At 42.3% G+C, this 17047-nt stretch overlaps 1 protein-coding gene across 4 annotated transcripts in view; it reads left to right on the top strand.

The window, feature by feature from the left end:
* LOC308472938 (uncharacterized protein) overlaps nt 1-15339 on the top strand; it is a 48339-nt gene extending 33000 nt beyond the window's left edge. For 2 of the 4 annotated variants that reach the window (XM_080998233.1, XM_080998232.1), the window contains exons 2-3: nt 432-548; nt 15156-15339. In XM_080998233.1, coding sequence (XP_080854359.1) covers nt 432-548; nt 15156-15322 — 284 coding nt within the window. In that variant the 3' untranslated portion in view covers nt 15323-15339. Of the gene's footprint in view, nt 1-428; nt 549-15155 lie in introns of all 4 variants that reach the window. The other 2 variants (XM_080998231.1, XM_080998230.1) reach the window with 1 other exon arrangement.
* Nucleotides 15340-17047: the final 1708 nt, after the last annotated feature.

The raw sequence follows: 17047 nt of genomic DNA, 5'->3' as shown, positions 1-17047 counted from the left end.
TCTTCAAACTTGGGTCAGCAGATGTTGTTGGGTGGGTAACATCCTCTCATCCTCCCTAGTCAGCTTAGCCAATGGTCAGGGTCCAGGGATGATGGGAGCTGCACTCCAACAACATTTAAGGATCCATAGTTGAAGAACAATGCTCTTGTTCCTTTGATCCACAGACTTCAGTCAAGATGAGTTTCTACTTCCTCACAAAAGCTAAATTCTTTACGCAGTGGCATGACAGTGACTCAGCCAGAAGGGAAAGCCCAGGGATGATGAAAATGGGTGACATTTCACCTGGATGACCTCTGGCCTCAGGGTTTCTTTTCTGCTGTATACATCGAGTATTGTAACAAAATTTGTCAGCTAAGACTGTTTGGTCCTTTCTTAGCTGAGATTTGGGTTGGCAAGAGATTTGATCATGTACATTTTGTCTTCCCAAGCAGATGCTTTGTTATGTATGAAAGGCAAAACCAATGTTCTAACCAGTGTGGCTAGTGAACGAACTGCCTGTGAAGTGCCGTCTGGACCACATGCCTGCTATACTGTGCAGGAGTTTAGAGGTAAGCTATATGCCAGAGCTCCAACTGCATATACCCAAACTGTTGGAACTCATCTCCCCAAATTTTCTCTTCTTTTGTTTTAATAAAACAAAGAGGGAATTCTTGCTGCAAAAATACTAGTGTTCTCTCAAAAGATGGTGAGAGGGGGGATACAGTCCCAGAAGCCCACAGTTAGGCATCTCCTTCTTCCTGCCTCTTGAAGCCGCACAGCACAGTCTCAGATCCTCCCACTTTGGAGGATTTGAGCCTGGGTGGTTGGTTTTTGCACTTTCATGAATGTCTTCCTTGCATGCAGGGAATCTGTTTGCAAAGCAGAAAAACTGCACAGGATCCTCCCACATAACTGGTAGCATAAAGACAAGCTAGACTGATCTTGCATGGTGCATGCCTTGGTCCAAAGTACAGCATGTTTGTCTTGGGCCAGGGTTAAAGTCCTCTCTGAGCAGTGGACCCTTTTCCCCTTATCTCATCTCTGGAGGAAGCAGAATGCAAGTAGCTTACTGAAGGTGTATCTCATGAGGACATGCAAATTTTAGACATCTTATGTTGGCTGGTTTTAAGAGGGGGGGAAACTGTTAGGATATTTCCGTTCCACCTTAAAAAGGGAGCAGGTTGTTGTGTCACAGCCTGCGTATTTCCTGTTCACAGGAAGTTTCTGTTTTGTTTAGAGCTGTTGTTTTTCTCTCTATGCCTGGACATTGAAGCAGGCAGTCATGTTTTTTTCTTTGTTCTGATCAACGCTGAATAAAGTTGTAAATAATGCTCTCCTGAGTGCATCTTTTGCTGTGTGAACTCTGCTGATAAAGCGTGCACCAGTCCTTGGAATGTGGAAAGCTATTTCTGAGGCTTGTGTCGCTAATTGACTGATACTGCATTTCTACGGGAGGTCGATGGATCGTCCGGAGCAGACGTGGGGGCATGATGGCCTTTGTCTCCCTGGCAGTATCCCAACAACAGGTTTCAGGCCCAGATTTACGGCACTTACAGGAGAGTAAGACTGTGAAAGACTGCGTTGAGGTATGTGGGGAAAAGTGAAAGTACGGCTTTTCTGTTGCCGCGGCAGAGAGACTTTGATGTCCGGCCGGCTAATTGGCTTGGGAGTCGAGCCAAGCAGGCTTCATGATTTATGAGCTGCCGAGATAAGGTGTTTTTGAAGGCATAAAGACTCACGGCTCAAGTAAAAGCCTGGAATGGAGTTTTTCCAAGCCTCAGTTGATGGCACTCAGTGCCCAAAGTTAAATCGGCACAATTATGAGACCTGGGCAGTGTGGTGTGAGAGCTTGCTTTGTCAGTTTGGAGTGTGGCATACTGTGTGTGAAGCCCCTCCAGTTCCTCTGACAGATAGATGGAGGGCCCAAGATTCACGGGCCATAGACATAATTGTCTTGTCCGTCTCTCTCTGGAGGAAATTGCTACGCTGGCTGGCAACACCACAGCAAGTCAGATGTGGAATGCTTTGAAAGTAGCTCATCTGCCGGTCATCCTAGCCCAGAGTTTGACTGCATCGGAGGTCCTGGCTGTTTTCCAGAATGAGAGTGATTGCAGGGATGCCGAGGGCACCGGTTGCAAGCTGCAGGGGGAGCTGACTGTGATGTCATCCCAGGCAGCATTCCAGCCTCCAGGGGGAGCGAAGGAGTCGGCAGCTGAGAGCTCTGTTTCTCATGAGAGCCAAGGTCGTCCTGACAGACACCGGAAGGCCAGAAGTAAACAGAGACAGAAGCCAGCAGATGGCCCGAAGCAGAAGGGGGGTGGAAAGCCCACACCAGTGGGAAAAAAGGCTTTGTTTGCTGGCACAGCTTCACCAAAGGCTAAAGGCAAGTTTGATGGCCAGGAGCAGGGGGGCAAGCAGGAGCCCAAGCTAGTGGAAAACTAGGTTCTGTTAGCTGGCACTGCTGCTCCAAAGGCCAAAGCCAGATTTATTGTTGACTCTAGAGCTACCCGCCATTTGACAAAGGATCGGCACCTGTTTATCTCCTTCACGCCTCAAGACGGAGAGATCCACCAGGCTGATGGAAAGATGTTGCGAATTGCAGGAGTCGGGAATGTGAGACTGGCAAGTCTGCACACAACCATCAAAGATGTACTTTATGTTCCAGATTCGGCAGACAATTTCCTCAGTGTCCCACAGCTGACTGGGCATGGCTTTGAGATTTCCTTCAAGAGGAGTGTCTGTGTCATCAGGAAAGGCAAAGAGGACATTTTGCATGCAAAGTTTATGGATGGTTTATTCTGTATAACTTATGATGACAATGCTGTTGCTGTGTCTAATGTTGATTCTTGTTGTGTTGCACAAACAAAGTTCTTCATGCAGGATGTATTCACGAGGCGCATTGAAGATTTGGTCACGTGTCTTGGCAGGCACTGGCCAAGATGCCTGGATTGATTCAGGGTTTGAACATCAAGTCCTGTAAGTATCACATGAAATGTGTGTCTTGTGCAGAGAACAAGGTGAAGGTTGCTCCAAAAGGCAAGGAGTCTAGCAGGCAGGCTTCCAAACCCTACCAGCTAGTCCACACAGACCTTGTTGGTCCACTTGCGCCCTCTGTGGGTGGAGCAAGGTACTTCATGGTTTTAATTGATTCTTTTTCCAGGTACATTCATGTGTTTATCCTCCAGCAGAAATCGGAAGCATTTCCTAGGTTCAAGGCATTCTGTGCATGTTTGGAGAATGTTCACAGTAAACACATTGGCTGTTTGTTTACTAATCGAGAGGCTGAATTCACTTCTCGGCAGTTTGAAGCTTTCCTGACTGAGAACGGAATCCAGCATAGCCTCTCAAGTCCTGGATCTCCATGGGAGATTTGTGAGCAAGCAAAGCAAACATTGCTTCAAGGCATGAAAACCTTGTTGCATGATGCCAATCTCCCTGAGAAGTTTTGGGGGGAGTCTTTGAACTCGTTTGTTTATACCTTTAACAGGAGACTGTCATCACCTATTGGTTGTATTCCCTATGAGAAGATGTTTGATAAGAAACCTTACGTCAAGTACATGAGAATCTTTGGTTCTGACATGTGGGTACACACCCCACAAAGCAACAAGCTTGGGAAGCGTGGGGCACATGGTTTGTTCATGGGGTACGAAAAAGGTTCATACAGGGTATGGATGACTGACTCTAAGTCCATTAAGTTCACAAAGAGTGTTGAGTACAATCCTAAGTGGGGGGGAAATGTGGGAATTTTCCAGAGTTACCCAGAGGAGGATGAAGGTGATGTGAAAAAAGCAGATGATGTTGAGGTAGAAGAGCAAGCTGAGGATGAGGATGATGATGATCAGAGTTCGGATTCCAGCTCAGTGGGCGGCGCTGCTGCTGGTGTCAGCGACAGTGATGACTCAGCAGACTACAAGAGTGCAAAGGCCTCAGTCAGACCATCTGATGCGTCTGACAATGAACTGGAAGAACCACTGTTCACCATTGGTCACTTTTCTCCTAAGAAGGAGGAGATGAGTGAAGAAGACTTGCGTCTAGTACGCAGATCTGAAAGGGCCACCAAAGGCAAACCTCCAAAGAGATTTGCTGATGAGTTTGCTAAGACAGCAACTGCTGTTCTTAGTAGCTCAGAGAAGGTGTGGGAACCTTCAAGCTTCAAAGAGGTTCAGGAGTTAACCTCTAAAGATGCTGAGCCATGGCTTAATGCCATGAAGGCTGAAGTTGATTCCTTGAATAGGAACCAAACTTGGGAGCTGGTACCGGTAGTCCCAGGAATGAGACTGGTTGGCAGCAAATGGGTCTTCAAGGCCAAGACAGACCAGAATAGCAAGATTGTCAGACACAAAGCCAGATTGGTTGCCAGAGGTTTTTCACAGGTACCAGGACAGGATTACCACGAGATCTACTCACCCACCGTCAAGTATGAGAGCATTCGGCTAATGCTCAAGATTGCTGCAGAGGCGAAACTGCATGTTTCCCATCACAACATTAATACAGCTTTTTTGTACGGGGTTTTGGGGGAGGAGCTGTATATGCTTCCACCTGACGGAATGCAGATACAGAAGGGAATGATCTGTAAACTTTGGAAATCCTTATATGGTCTCAAGCAGAGTGCCAGGTGTTGGAACACAAAACTCACTGAGACATTGCTTTCTCTAGGTTTTCACCAGGGCAAAGCTGATTCGTGTGTGTTTGTCAAGGAGGAGGGGCAAAACAAACTGTATTGTTTATGTTTTGTTGATGATCTTCTGATGTTTTGGAAGAATCAGGCTTTGTACCAAAGCACCCTAGCTCAATTGAAGGAGCACTTTGACATGAAGGATCTTGGTGAGGTATCCAACTATCTTTCTCTGCAGGTGGAGAGGGACCAAGCAGGTAATTTTCTGGTACACCAAACACAGAAAATTGCTGATGTATTAACCAGGTTGAATTTGGTTGATGCAAACCCAGCAGACACACCAATGGTGACAGGTTACCAGGTAGATAGTACTGCTGAAGCGTTTTCTGACACTACGCTGTACAGATGTATTCTAGGCAAGCTGAATTTCATTGCTAGATGTTCAAGACCTGACATAGCTGTAAGCACTAACCTGCTTAGCAGACATGCTAACAATCCTACTGTTCAGGATTGGAAAGCTCTGAAGCGCATAGCCCGCTATTTGAAAGGGACTTTGCACTACAGGCTGAAGTTCACCAGTCAGAAGACTGGAGGTCTTGAAATCTTTGCAGATGCTAGTTTTGGAAGTGACGCCACAGATGGTACAAGCACTTCTGGAGTATGCTACGTGTACAACCACTGTCTGTTTGACTGGCTGTGCAGGAAGCAGACGACAATAAGCCTAAGTTCCTGTGAAGCAGAACTCAATGCTCTGTCATTTTCACTCATGGATTGTGAATGGTTGATGCAACTGTTTAAGGACATCAGAGTTTCTGTGAAATGTCCTATACAAGTGTATCAAGACAATAGATCCTGTTTGGCTTTGCTGAACTCAGAGAGTTGCAAGCAAAGAACCAAGTACTTGCAGATTAAGCTTCATCGTGCAAGAGAGTGTATTCAGAAAGGACTCATTCAGGGGTCCTACATGCCAGGAAATGAAATTCCTGCTGATCTGTTGTCTAAGGTTGTTAACAGAGAACTGTTGAATGGTTTCTTTAAATGTAAAGGTTCATCATTGTTCCACCCGATGTGTATGTCTTTAAGGGGCCAGAGCAAGGGCCAGAGCAAAATAACGTGACCCAGCTTTACAGCTGTGAAACATAGCAGGTGCTGCTGAGTTGTATTGATTAAGCTGTGTCAGCAATTGGGTGTAGTATATAAGGAGCAGCACCTAGCTCTCCCATTACCCTGGGGGATGGGTTGGTGGTTGGGTCTGGTTTGTTGTTGATGTATTTAGTGTATAAGGAGTTTTTGTTTTTATTATTAAAACCTTGTTTAAGTTATTTTTTAGTCCCTTTTTTAATGCATGGTCTCCCCAGCAAGCTCTCTGCAGCGCTACTAAACTGCAAATAGCCAACATCTTTGGTTATGGGCCCAGCTGCTGAGTGGATGACTGCATATTTTTGGACTCTGAGAAAGGTTTGAAAACTCCTTCTCCTGTTAGTGTAGTTTCTGTGGGTCTGGAAGAGTTCCAGAATGGTTGACTGGGTTTCTGAAGCTCAGAAGGCTCTAGTCTTCCCACAGCTGACAGATGAGAACTATAGTTTATGGTCTTTTCGGGTGGAGGCGCTTTTGACCTCTAGAGAAGTATGGACCTATGTAACTGATGACCCTCCCGACCCTGTAACTAATGCTTGGTCAACAGAAGATGCAAAAGCCAGGGCGATAATTAATTTGGCAGTCAGCGACCAGCAAGTAGTCTATATAAGAAATAAGAAAACTGCCAAAGAAATGTGGGACATTCTTGCAGCAGTGCATATTAGAAAAGAGTCAGCGTCTGCATTGACATTTTTCAAGCAGCTGTACCAGACAAAGTTGCAGCCTGGTGGTGATTTGGCAGCACACTTGAGACGTCTGGAGGCAATACGCTGCGATTTCATTAGAAGGGACATGGAGATACCTGGTATTCAGTATGTTTTTATCATCCTTTGTTCCCTTAATGAGGACTTTGATGGGGTAGCTAGCCAGATATCTGCCGTTCCACCAGCACAATTAACTGTGGAAGGGGTAACGGCTAGATTAATGGGCGAGTTGGACAGAAGGGAGGCTTGTGCCATAAGCACTCCTATTTCCAGAAGTAATGAGGAACGCCATATGCAAACTTATGGGGATACGACTGCATTTAAAGCTGCCAAGCGTTGTTGGTTCTGCAAAAAGCAAGGACATTTTGCAAAGGACTGCATATCCAAAAGAAAGCAAAGTACTCCCAAGTCTGTTTCTGTTCGTCAATCACGGTCGTCAGCCCAGCAGCCGACATCGTACCGTAAAGACAGAAACGAGCCGCGAGCTTTTCATGCTCGGACAACAGATCGTAAAAGTATTAAAGGTGCCAAGTGGAATTCTTTTATTGTGGACTCAGGTGCATCCCAGCACGTTTGCAATGATCGAAGCTTGTTTATTTCTTTCGAAGAGGAAATTGGTAATGTACATTTAGCCAATTCACAAGTCTTGCAGTCGCTTGGCAGGGGTACTGTTAAACTTGACTCTTTAAACATTACAATAGCGAACTGCATTTACTGCCCGTCAGTGGACAATTTATTATCAGTAAGGTGCTTTGCTCATCAAGGCATAACTGTGTGTTTCCTAAAGTCAATGTGTGAGTTTTTCGATGGGAACAAACATCTATTGTATGCCCGGGAATCTGATGGTTTATATAGACTGTATTTTCGCACCTACTCACAATCGCCTATAAATTGCAGAGCAGCACAGTCAAGCCAGGGGTTGAGGAATGTAAGGCCACATTCTGGGTGTGTCCATGAGGCGCACAGAATTCTGGGACATCTGAATTTTGCTGATGTAATTAAGAAAAAGAATATTGTTTTTTTTTTATTAAAGGATATTTATTAAAATTTCAGAAACAAAAAATTACATAGTTAAAAATAAAAAAGACAAGGGAAAATATAGAAAAAAAGAGAAAAAACATACAAAATACAAAGTATAGAAATTTTTTTTTAGAAAAAACACTTAAAAACAAATTAATCCTTCTGTATCTTACATTTCATTTCCTTGCTTCCCTGACCTCCTCTCACCTCCCTTTTTTGTATTCCAGTTCAATTGGTTAATTCAGCAATTCCTTTCCCTCTTTGTTTTTGTCTTAGTCCTTTAACTTAATATATTATAGCTTTAGATTCTCACCTATTAACCAGCCATTTTTTCATACACCTTTATGACATTGCTGCTAGAACCACTTAACTTCATTCTGACATCATTCTAACATTCATTAATTTTACAATATTTCTGTAAATAGTCTTTAAATTTCTTCCAATCTTCTTCCACCGACTCTTTACCCTGGTCTCAGATTCTGCCAGTCATTTCCGCCAATTCCATGTAGTCCATCACCTTCATCTGCCATTCTTCCAGAGTGGGTAGATCTTGTGTCTTCCAATACTTTGCAATAAGTATTCTTGCTGCTGTTGTAGCATACATAAAGAAAGTTCTGTCCTTCTTTGGCACCATTTGGCCGACCATGCCCAGGAGAAAGGCCTCTGGTTTCTTCAAGAAGGTATATTTAAATACCCTTTTCATTTCATTATAAATCATCTCCCAGAAAGCCTTAATCCTTGGGCACGTCCACCAAAGGTGAAAGAATGTACCTTCAGTTTCTTTACATTTCCAACATTTATTGTCGGGCAAATGATAGATTTTTGCAAGCTTGACTGGTGTCATGTACCACCTGTATATAATTTTCATAATATTCTCTCTTAAGGCATTACATGCCGTAAACTTCATACCTGTGGTCCATAACTGTTCCCAGTCAGCCATCATTATGTTATGTCCAACATCTTGTGCCCATTTAATCATAGCAGATTTCACCGTTTCATCCTGTGTATTCCATTTCAACAGCGAGTTATACATCTTTGACAAAATCTTAGTTTTGGGTTCTAACAGTTCTGTTTCTAATTTTGATTTTTCCACCTGGAAGCCAATTTTCTTGTCCAAATTATATGCCTCCATTATCTGATAATAATGAAGCCAGTCTCGCACTTTGTTTTTTAATTTTTCAAAACTCTGCAATTTCAGTCTATCTCCCTCTTGTTCCAAAATTTCCCAATATTTCGTCCATTTGACCTCCATATTGAGCTTTTTCTGAGCCTTCGCTTCCATCGGTGACAGCCACCTTGGGGTTTTATTTTCCAATAGGTCCTTATATCTTATCCAGACATTAAACAATGCTTTCCTGACAATATGGTTTTTAAATGCTTTATGTGCTTTGACCTTATCATACCACAAGTATGCATGCCATCCAAATACATTATTAAAACCTTCTAAATCCAAAATGTCTGCGTTTTCAAGAAGTAGCCATTCTTTCAACCAGCAAAAAGCTGCTGATTCATAATAAAGTTTAAGGTCTGGCAGGGCAAATCCACCTCTTTCCTTTACATCTGTTAGTGTTTTAAATTTTATTCTAGGCTTCTTGCCCTGCCAGACAAATCTAGAGATATCTCTCTGCCACTTCTTGAAACAGTCCATTTTGTCCAAAATTTGCAATGTTTGAAACAGAAACAACATTCTAGGCAATACATTCATTTTTATAGCAGCAATACGGCCTAGCAGTGAAAGCTTTAAATTTGACCAGATTTCTAAGTCTTTTTTCACTTCAGTCCAACATTTTTCATAATTGTCTTTAAATAGATTCCCATTTTTAGCTGTCATGTTAATCCCCAGGTATTTCACTTTCTTAACCACTGTTAAACCTGTCTCATTCTGAAACCTCTCTTTCTCCATCACAGTTAATTTTTTCTCTAAAACCTTTGTTTTTAACTTATTCAGTTTAAATCCTGCAACCTGACCAAATTCTTGAATCAGTTCCAAAACCCTTTTAGTACTAGATTCTGGCTCCTGTAACGTCAATACTAAGTCATCTGCAAATGCTCTCAATTTGTACTGTTTAGCTCCGACTTGTATACCTTTAACCAATTGGTCCCTTCTAATCATATTCAGCAGAACCTCCAGGACCGATATAAAAAGCAATGGGGAGATTGGGCAACCTTGTCGTGTCCCTTTTTCTATCTTAAATTCTTCCGTCACCACGTTATTTACAATTAATTTAGCCTTTTGTTCTGAATAAATTGCACTTATACCGTTTTCAAAACCTTGGCCTACCCCCATCCCCTGTAGGTTCTTCTTCATAAAACTCCAAGAAATGTTGTCAAAAGCTTTCTCCGCGTCCACAAATATCAAAACTGCCTTGGTATTTATGTTCACTTGTAATTTTTCTAAAATATTGATTATGTTTCTCACATTATCAGATAGATGTCTACCCGGGAGAAAGCCTGCTTGGTCTTTATGTATCTCTTCCACTAGCACTCTTTTTAGTCTTTTAGCCAAAATGTCTGCAAAGATTTTGTAATCCACATTGAGCAATGATATGGGGCGGTAGTTCTTAAGCTGAGTCTTTTCAGTCTCTGTTTTCGATACAAGTGTAATATACGCTTCTTTCCACGACTCTGGTGCCCTTTTTCCACCCATTATTTCCTTACAGACTTCTTTTAAAGATTGTACTAGCCATTCTTTTAAAGATCTGTAGTATCTAGAAGTCAGTCCATCTGGTCCTGGAGATTTACCTAGTTGCATATTCTGAATGGCACCTTCTACCTCCTGTTCAGTTACTTTATAGTTCAACATTAATTTATTTTCTTGAGAGATTTTTTGTAATCCATTTGTTTTCAAAAATCGGTCTACATCAATTTCTTTCTGTGGCCCTTGTGTATATAGTTGGTTAAAGTACCTCTGGAAACAGTTTCTAATCTCAACTGGGTTCTGTATATTCCTTCCTTCCACTTCTAAATTTGTAACAGTATTTAATTTTTGTCTTTTTTTCATTTGCCAAGCCAATAATTTCCCACATTTATTAGCCGACTCAAATGTCTTTTGTCTCATTTGTTTAATTTTCCATTATATCTCCTGATTCATCATTTTCATATATTGTACTTGATATAACTTTATTTCTCTCAATATCTCTTGCGACTTTGGTTTTGCTCTCAATTTCTTTTCACTTTCCTTTATTTTCTCCAATATTTTATCCTTCTTTTCATTTTGGATTCTCTTCTTTAATGCATTCTGTTGTATCAAGAACCCTCTCATAACAGCTTTGCTTGCGTCCCAGGTTACTCTTTTTTCAACATTGGTGTTCATATTTATCTCAAAATAGTCTCTCAAGGTTTTTTGGGCCTTCTTAATCACTTCTTCATCTCTAAATAAGGTGTCATTCATCCTCCATCTGAAGGAACCGGTTGGTGTTAGTTTCATTTCCATCTTAACAGCATTATGGTCGGAGCAGGTTTTTGGGCAGATTTCCACTTTTCTTATCTTTGGTGCCATTCCTCTAGTTACCCATATTTGGTCAATTCTTGTCCATGTCAGTTTGGCTTCAGAGAAGAAGGTTCCCTCTCTAGCCAAGGGATTCTTTGTTCTCCAAATATCGACTAAGTCCAAGTTGTCTGTCATCTCAAAAAAGGTTTTCGGTAGTCTACCATCCTTAGTGACTACCTGTCTTTGTGCCTTGTCCATGTGTGTAGATACCACTCCGTTCATATCTCCCATCAAAATCACATTATAGTCCAAGTAGTCCATCAAGGTCTCATGCAGCTTTTTAAAGAATTCAGATTTCCCCTCATTTGGTGCATAAACTCCTACTATTAAAAATTTCTCTCCTTGTATTTGAATTTCAATTGCCACAAATCTTCCTTGGTCATCTTTGAAGATAAATTTCGGTAATAGTCTCTCCTTTGCATAAATCACTACACCTCTTTTTTTAACTTTATCCGAAGAAATAAATTCCTGGCCCAGTCGTTTATTGATCAATACTTTCCTGTGTAGCCTTATTACATGTGTTTCCTGTAAACAAATCAAGTCCATTTGTTCCTTTTTTAGTAAATGAAACACAGATTTCCTTTTCTGAGGGGAGTTCAAACCGTTAAAATTCCAGCTTAGTAGTTGCAGAGCCATGATGTAGTTACTTTACTTCTCCTCCAACTGCACCAAGTGCTTGTTCCTGCTCTGTCGGTGGTATCACCTTCTCCAGGCGGTCTCTTAATTCAAAAGGTAGTTTTGGTATGTCTAAAGTTCCTCTTTCTAGTATTCCTGGCTCTTCTCCAGCTTCTTTCTGTAGGTCTTCACCGTGATCTCTCAAAAATCTTGCTTTGTCGTCCTCTGATCTTATTTTTATCTTTCTTCTTTTGAAGCTAAACGAAAGGCCTTGGGGGACTTCCCACCTAAAGATGATTTTGTTGTTTCTCATCAGGGCAACCAAATCTCTGTAACTGGACCTAAGGTCCAGAAGATATTTCGGAATGTCCTTAAATATCTCCACTTTTGACTGATGTATTTCCAAAGTCTTCTGGAAGTGCAGACTCAAGATTTTGTCTCTCTCCTCTTTTGTTCGGAGGGTGATCAAACAGTCTCTCACCCTGTTCTTCTTCCCTCCTCTTCCAAGCCTAAAAGCACTCACTATCTTGAAGTTATCCTTCTCCAAACCTGGGTTCCAAAAGTCTGCAAATTCCTGCGTAAGAAAATCAATCAAGTTGTCTTTCTCAAGTTCAGGTACAACCCTGATTCTTAAATTCGTTTGCTTCTCCTTCAATTCAATCATAGACAGTATTGACCTATGGTCTTCCAGTTGCTTGTGTATCGGTGGTAACTTCTTTTCTACAGCAACTGCTATTTCCTTTGCTTCTTCAGGTGTCTTTTGGGTCGAAGTAGATTCCTGTAGCAATTTCTCAATAGTTTCTGTGCTAGTATTTACCTTCTGTCCCAAATTGTTAATGCTTGTGGTATTTTGATCAATTTTATTTGATGCTTCAGCTACTTGTTTACTTAATTTTTTCAAAGATTCATTAATTTTGCCAAGTGCCTGAGCTAAAACATCTTGGGATGCCATTCCTTTGGGTTTAGATTGTACCAATGCAGCTCCTGTTGGTAAACCAGGAGGGCCAGATGTTGATGCTCTTCGCTGCAGCCCAACGTCTGTGCAAAACACTCTACGAGACCTCGTTGCTTTTTCCTGAAGCAAATCTATTTTCTCTTTTCCATTTGCCATAACAGTCTAGATAATACTCAAGGTCAGTCCCACGATCAGAGTTTGTTATGAAGTGGAAAATTCCCTTGGCCCAGTTGTTATTGTAACAATCTCAAACTTCCTCTAGGGGGACACAGTAACAGGCAACAGTTGTTACTTTAAAATAAATGTCCTTTTTCTTTTAATCCCCCAGCTCACAAAATAGACGACAGTTTTACTTTCAGTTATTTTCCAGTTACTTTGAAACCAGGGGAAGCCAGCCAGAGATATTGTATCTCACTTGTATCAGACTTGCGGAGTTAGCTATCAAAAAGTACTTTCACCAACAGCGCATTTCACAGTACAGCATTCTATTTTTCATTGGCAGTCCGTTCCCAGGTTTAAGCGGTGGTTTCTTAGCTTCCTTTTCTCTCTTTTTACAGGAAAATACAGTTCAGACCTTTCCCCCCTCCTCTCCTGCAGTCAAGGGGGGAAATCGCTTGTTTTAGATAATAGAATTATAGTCTTTTTCAAGCCTCTTTCAAGGTTTTAGCTTACAAGTTCATTGCTTTCCTCTATTTACAAAGAACGGAAGGCAGACTTCCTGTTTATGCCTCTCCGCTTCGGTATCCAATTACTTCTTTTTTCCCTCCTTTATTTCCCAAATTAACCTACTCACGGATCATTGTTTTGTAGCCAAATTGTCATAGGAAAAAGGTAGCGCTCTCCGGTAACGGCTGTGTGGCTTCGCTCCACGGAAGAAGCAGTTGACTCACAGCACTGCGCCGCTTCCCCGCTTCACTCCGGAACCCGTAGTTGGGCTCCTTTGCAAGTTGGGGGAGCACAAAAGGTGCCCGCCGAGTCCCACGGTCACAGGCTTCACCCGCCTGTGGTTTTTGAAGGGTCCCCGCTTCGCCATAGCGGTGCAGACCCGATTCCCGCAGAGCCGATCCGCTCCGAGTCAGAGGGAATCCGCCATTACCGATGGCGCCACCCCGGAAGTAAGACAAAGAATATTGTTAATGGCCTCAACTTAAAACCATGTAAATTCTTTATGCAATGTCTATCCTGTTGCAAAAATGAGATTAAGGTTGCACGCAAGGGTAGGTGCTCAGATAGGAAAGTAACTGAGCCATTTGAGCGTGTACATTGTGACTTAGTTGGGCCACTCCCATCATCATTAGGAGGTTCTAAGTACTGGCTAACTGTCATAGACCAGTATAGTAGATATTGTTGGACTTATGCAATAGCTGAAAAGTCACAAGCATTTGAGAAGTACAAGGTTTTTTGCAACTGGGTAAAAATGCACTTTAACAAGCCAATTAAGAACCTGTTTTCTGACCGGGGCGGGGAATTTGTTTCTGAGGATTTTGAGAATTTCCTGGAAGCGCAGGGGACTACTCATGAGTTATCTTGCCCCCGAAGTCCCTGGCAAAATGGGCTTGTTGAAGTTGTGCAGCGTGATCTGCAGGCAGGGGTTAAAACTTATCTGCATGATGCTAATCTGCCCAAAGTCTTTTGGGCTGAAGCGCTCCATGCCTTTTGTTAGAAATAGCAGTTATCATTCTGGTTTAGATGTCACCCCCTATGAGAAGATGAAGAACAACTTAAGGTTTATGTACAGAGGTTGCAATTGGGTTGAACCACAGGTACTACAGGTTACACGGAAAGGGGGAGGATGTTAGGATATTTCCGTTCCACCTTAAAAAGGGAGCAGGTTGTTGTGTCACAGCCTGCGTATTTCCTGTTCACAGGAAGTTTCTGTTTTGTTTAGAGCTGTTGTTTTTCTCTGTATGCCTGGACATCGAAGCAGGCAGTCATGTTTTTTTCTTTGTTCTGATCAACGCTGAATAAAGTTGTAAATAATGCTCTCCTGAGTGCATCTTTCGCTTTGCGAACTCTGCTGATAAAGCGTGCACCAGTCCTTGGAATGTGGAAAGCTATTTCTGAGGCTTGTGTCACCAATTGACTGATACTGCGTTTCTATGGGAGGTCGATGGATCGTCCGGAGCAGACCTGGGGGCATGATGGCCTTTGTCTCCCTGGCAGTATCCCAACCCACCATCCACTTTATTTATTTATTTATTTTTAATTGATTTCTTGACAACAACAAAAAGTGCAAACAAGCAAAACAAATTATCAGAATTTTAAACCATATAGCATCACAGCCTGGAAGACCAAAATACAAAGATACAGTGTGCCTCCAAAGGGACAATAAAATATGAACTCGAACTCATATAAAGATTCCTTTTACAAATAATAAAGAGTATTCGCCATCTGTGAGTTCCATTATTATTGAAAATAAAAGTTCAATATAGCCTTTAATGAGCCACCCATTTGCGTATACTGACGACACAAAGCTCTCATGTGCCTCAGTACAAGTATAGGAAATAAAATATATGAATTATATGAAAAAAGTCATTTGAGCTGTGCCTTTAAGATACTTTAGTTTATGAGATACCTATTCAAGAAGGGCAATTTGTCAAACCCTTTTTTCCCTTATTTTCTCTCTGGATCTCGTTCTAGGAGGAACGCTGTCTGCAATACACCGAGACTGCTGTTTCAACTGTAAGCCACCTGTAACTAGTACATTTTGTGATATCGAAGACGAATATCCAGAGCAGAAGGTGATCTTCAAAATTAACTGCTGTGACGACCATGACTACTGTAATATAATTGGAGATGGGCAATAAACCTAACCATGCATGGACCCTTTCCTTTCGACCACTTTTTCTTTCTCCCAATCAGATTTCATAAAGATCCCACAGGTAGAACTTGTGAAACACACTCTTTGTGACACTGCATCTGAAGATGGAGTGAAACCTTCAGTTTTTGAACAATGTAGTCACCTGGTCATTCAATTTGTAAACTTTGCCAAGGCTCAAGCATTTTTGAAGGGAGTTACTTTAGTTTAAAATGAATTATAGTAATTAATATCTAATCCAGAAGTAATTCTAAATAATAATAATAATAATAATAATAATATCCCTCCCATGTTTCTATAAAAGGACTGCCAGCCCCACTTGAGCAGTTTCCCACTCTCTCTCCTGTTGTCAAGAGGACATTCCAAGGAGATGCCCCAACAACCCTGATAGAATCATCTGTCTGTTCTGAGCATGCCCAGACCTATTTTCATGAAGGCCAGATCTCCCTAGCTTTCAGCATGGAGAGAACTTTGTGCATGCTCTGGTAACCAGAGAAGCAACAGGTAGCACAAGGTCAGATGTATGTGATGCAGAAAGTTGCACTGGCAGTAAAACTTGGTTTTGTTACCAAGTGGTGAAAGCTCCTAAATATTCGTATATGAACTCAAGAATGGCTGGTGAGAGTCTTGTGGTTCAGCTGGAGCAACCAGCTCAAACCTCTTCACACGCTGTGATTCTCAGGTAGACTGAAGGGGAACAATAGGCTTGATTAACATTCCCTCCCAAAGTAAGCTAAACCTGGCAGGACAGCTTACTGTATGGTCCTGAAAGACCTACATTGGCTCCCAGTATGTTTCCAAGCACAATTCAAAGTTTTGGTGCTGACCTTTAAAGCACTAAACGGCCTTGACCTGAAACAGTGTCTCCATCCCCATCGTTCTGCCCAGACATTGAGGTTCAGCTCCAAGGGCCTTCTGCTGATTCTTTCACTGCAAAAAGTGAGGTTACAGGGAACCAGGCAGAGGGCCTTCTCAGTAGTGGTGCCCGCCCTGTGAAACGCCCTCCCTTCCAATGTCAAGGAAATAAACGACTATTTGACTTTTAGAAGACATCTGAACGCAGCCCTGTTTAGGGAGGTTTTTAGGGATTGATGTTTTATTGTGTTTTTAATATTCTGTTGGGAGCAGCCCAGAGTGGCTGGGGAAACTCAGCCAGGTGGGCGGGGTATAAATAAATTATGATGATGATGATGATGCCCTTCATGCATTAATTAGACATAAGCATGTTGGTTATGTCAGGCTGATTATCCCACAGTTTCCCTGGAGGGTCAGTGAGAGAGTAAGCATGGCAGAGTGTGCTGTATTTGACTCCACCAGAGCATTTACATAGCACTGGCCTCCTAGCTCCGACTCATCCTCTGAGTAATTTGCAGCATCTCCACTGCTGGAAAGTCAGGTAAACACTTCTCCTCCCTGAAGGCTGCCACCTGCGCATTCTGAGCCCACAAAGAGCAATAGAACTGTGAGGTGGGCATGAACCTTTTCAAAGAATTCTGAACATCCTGGTGAAGAATGATGGAGACATGTCAGGGAAAACATTTAGACTGAAGCGAGGAAGCGAGGATTGGTAATACACTGAATTAAAAAGCACATCTCCACAGAACTGAGAGATTGCCAAGCCAATTTCTGGATTCTAAGCCTTCATCTCTCACTGCTTATAGCCAGGTTGTAGCAGGAGGCTGGGTGCTGAATGTGGTCCTCTCTATATGGCCTC

This window comes from Podarcis pityusensis, assembly GCF_964106645.2.
Source record: "Podarcis pityusensis genome assembly, chromosome: 3".
NCBI classification, from domain to species: domain Eukaryota; kingdom Metazoa; phylum Chordata; class Lepidosauria; order Squamata; family Lacertidae; genus Podarcis; species Podarcis pityusensis.
The sequence above is the reverse complement of the archived record's forward strand: the minus strand, read 5'-3'. Positions and strand labels throughout refer to the sequence as shown.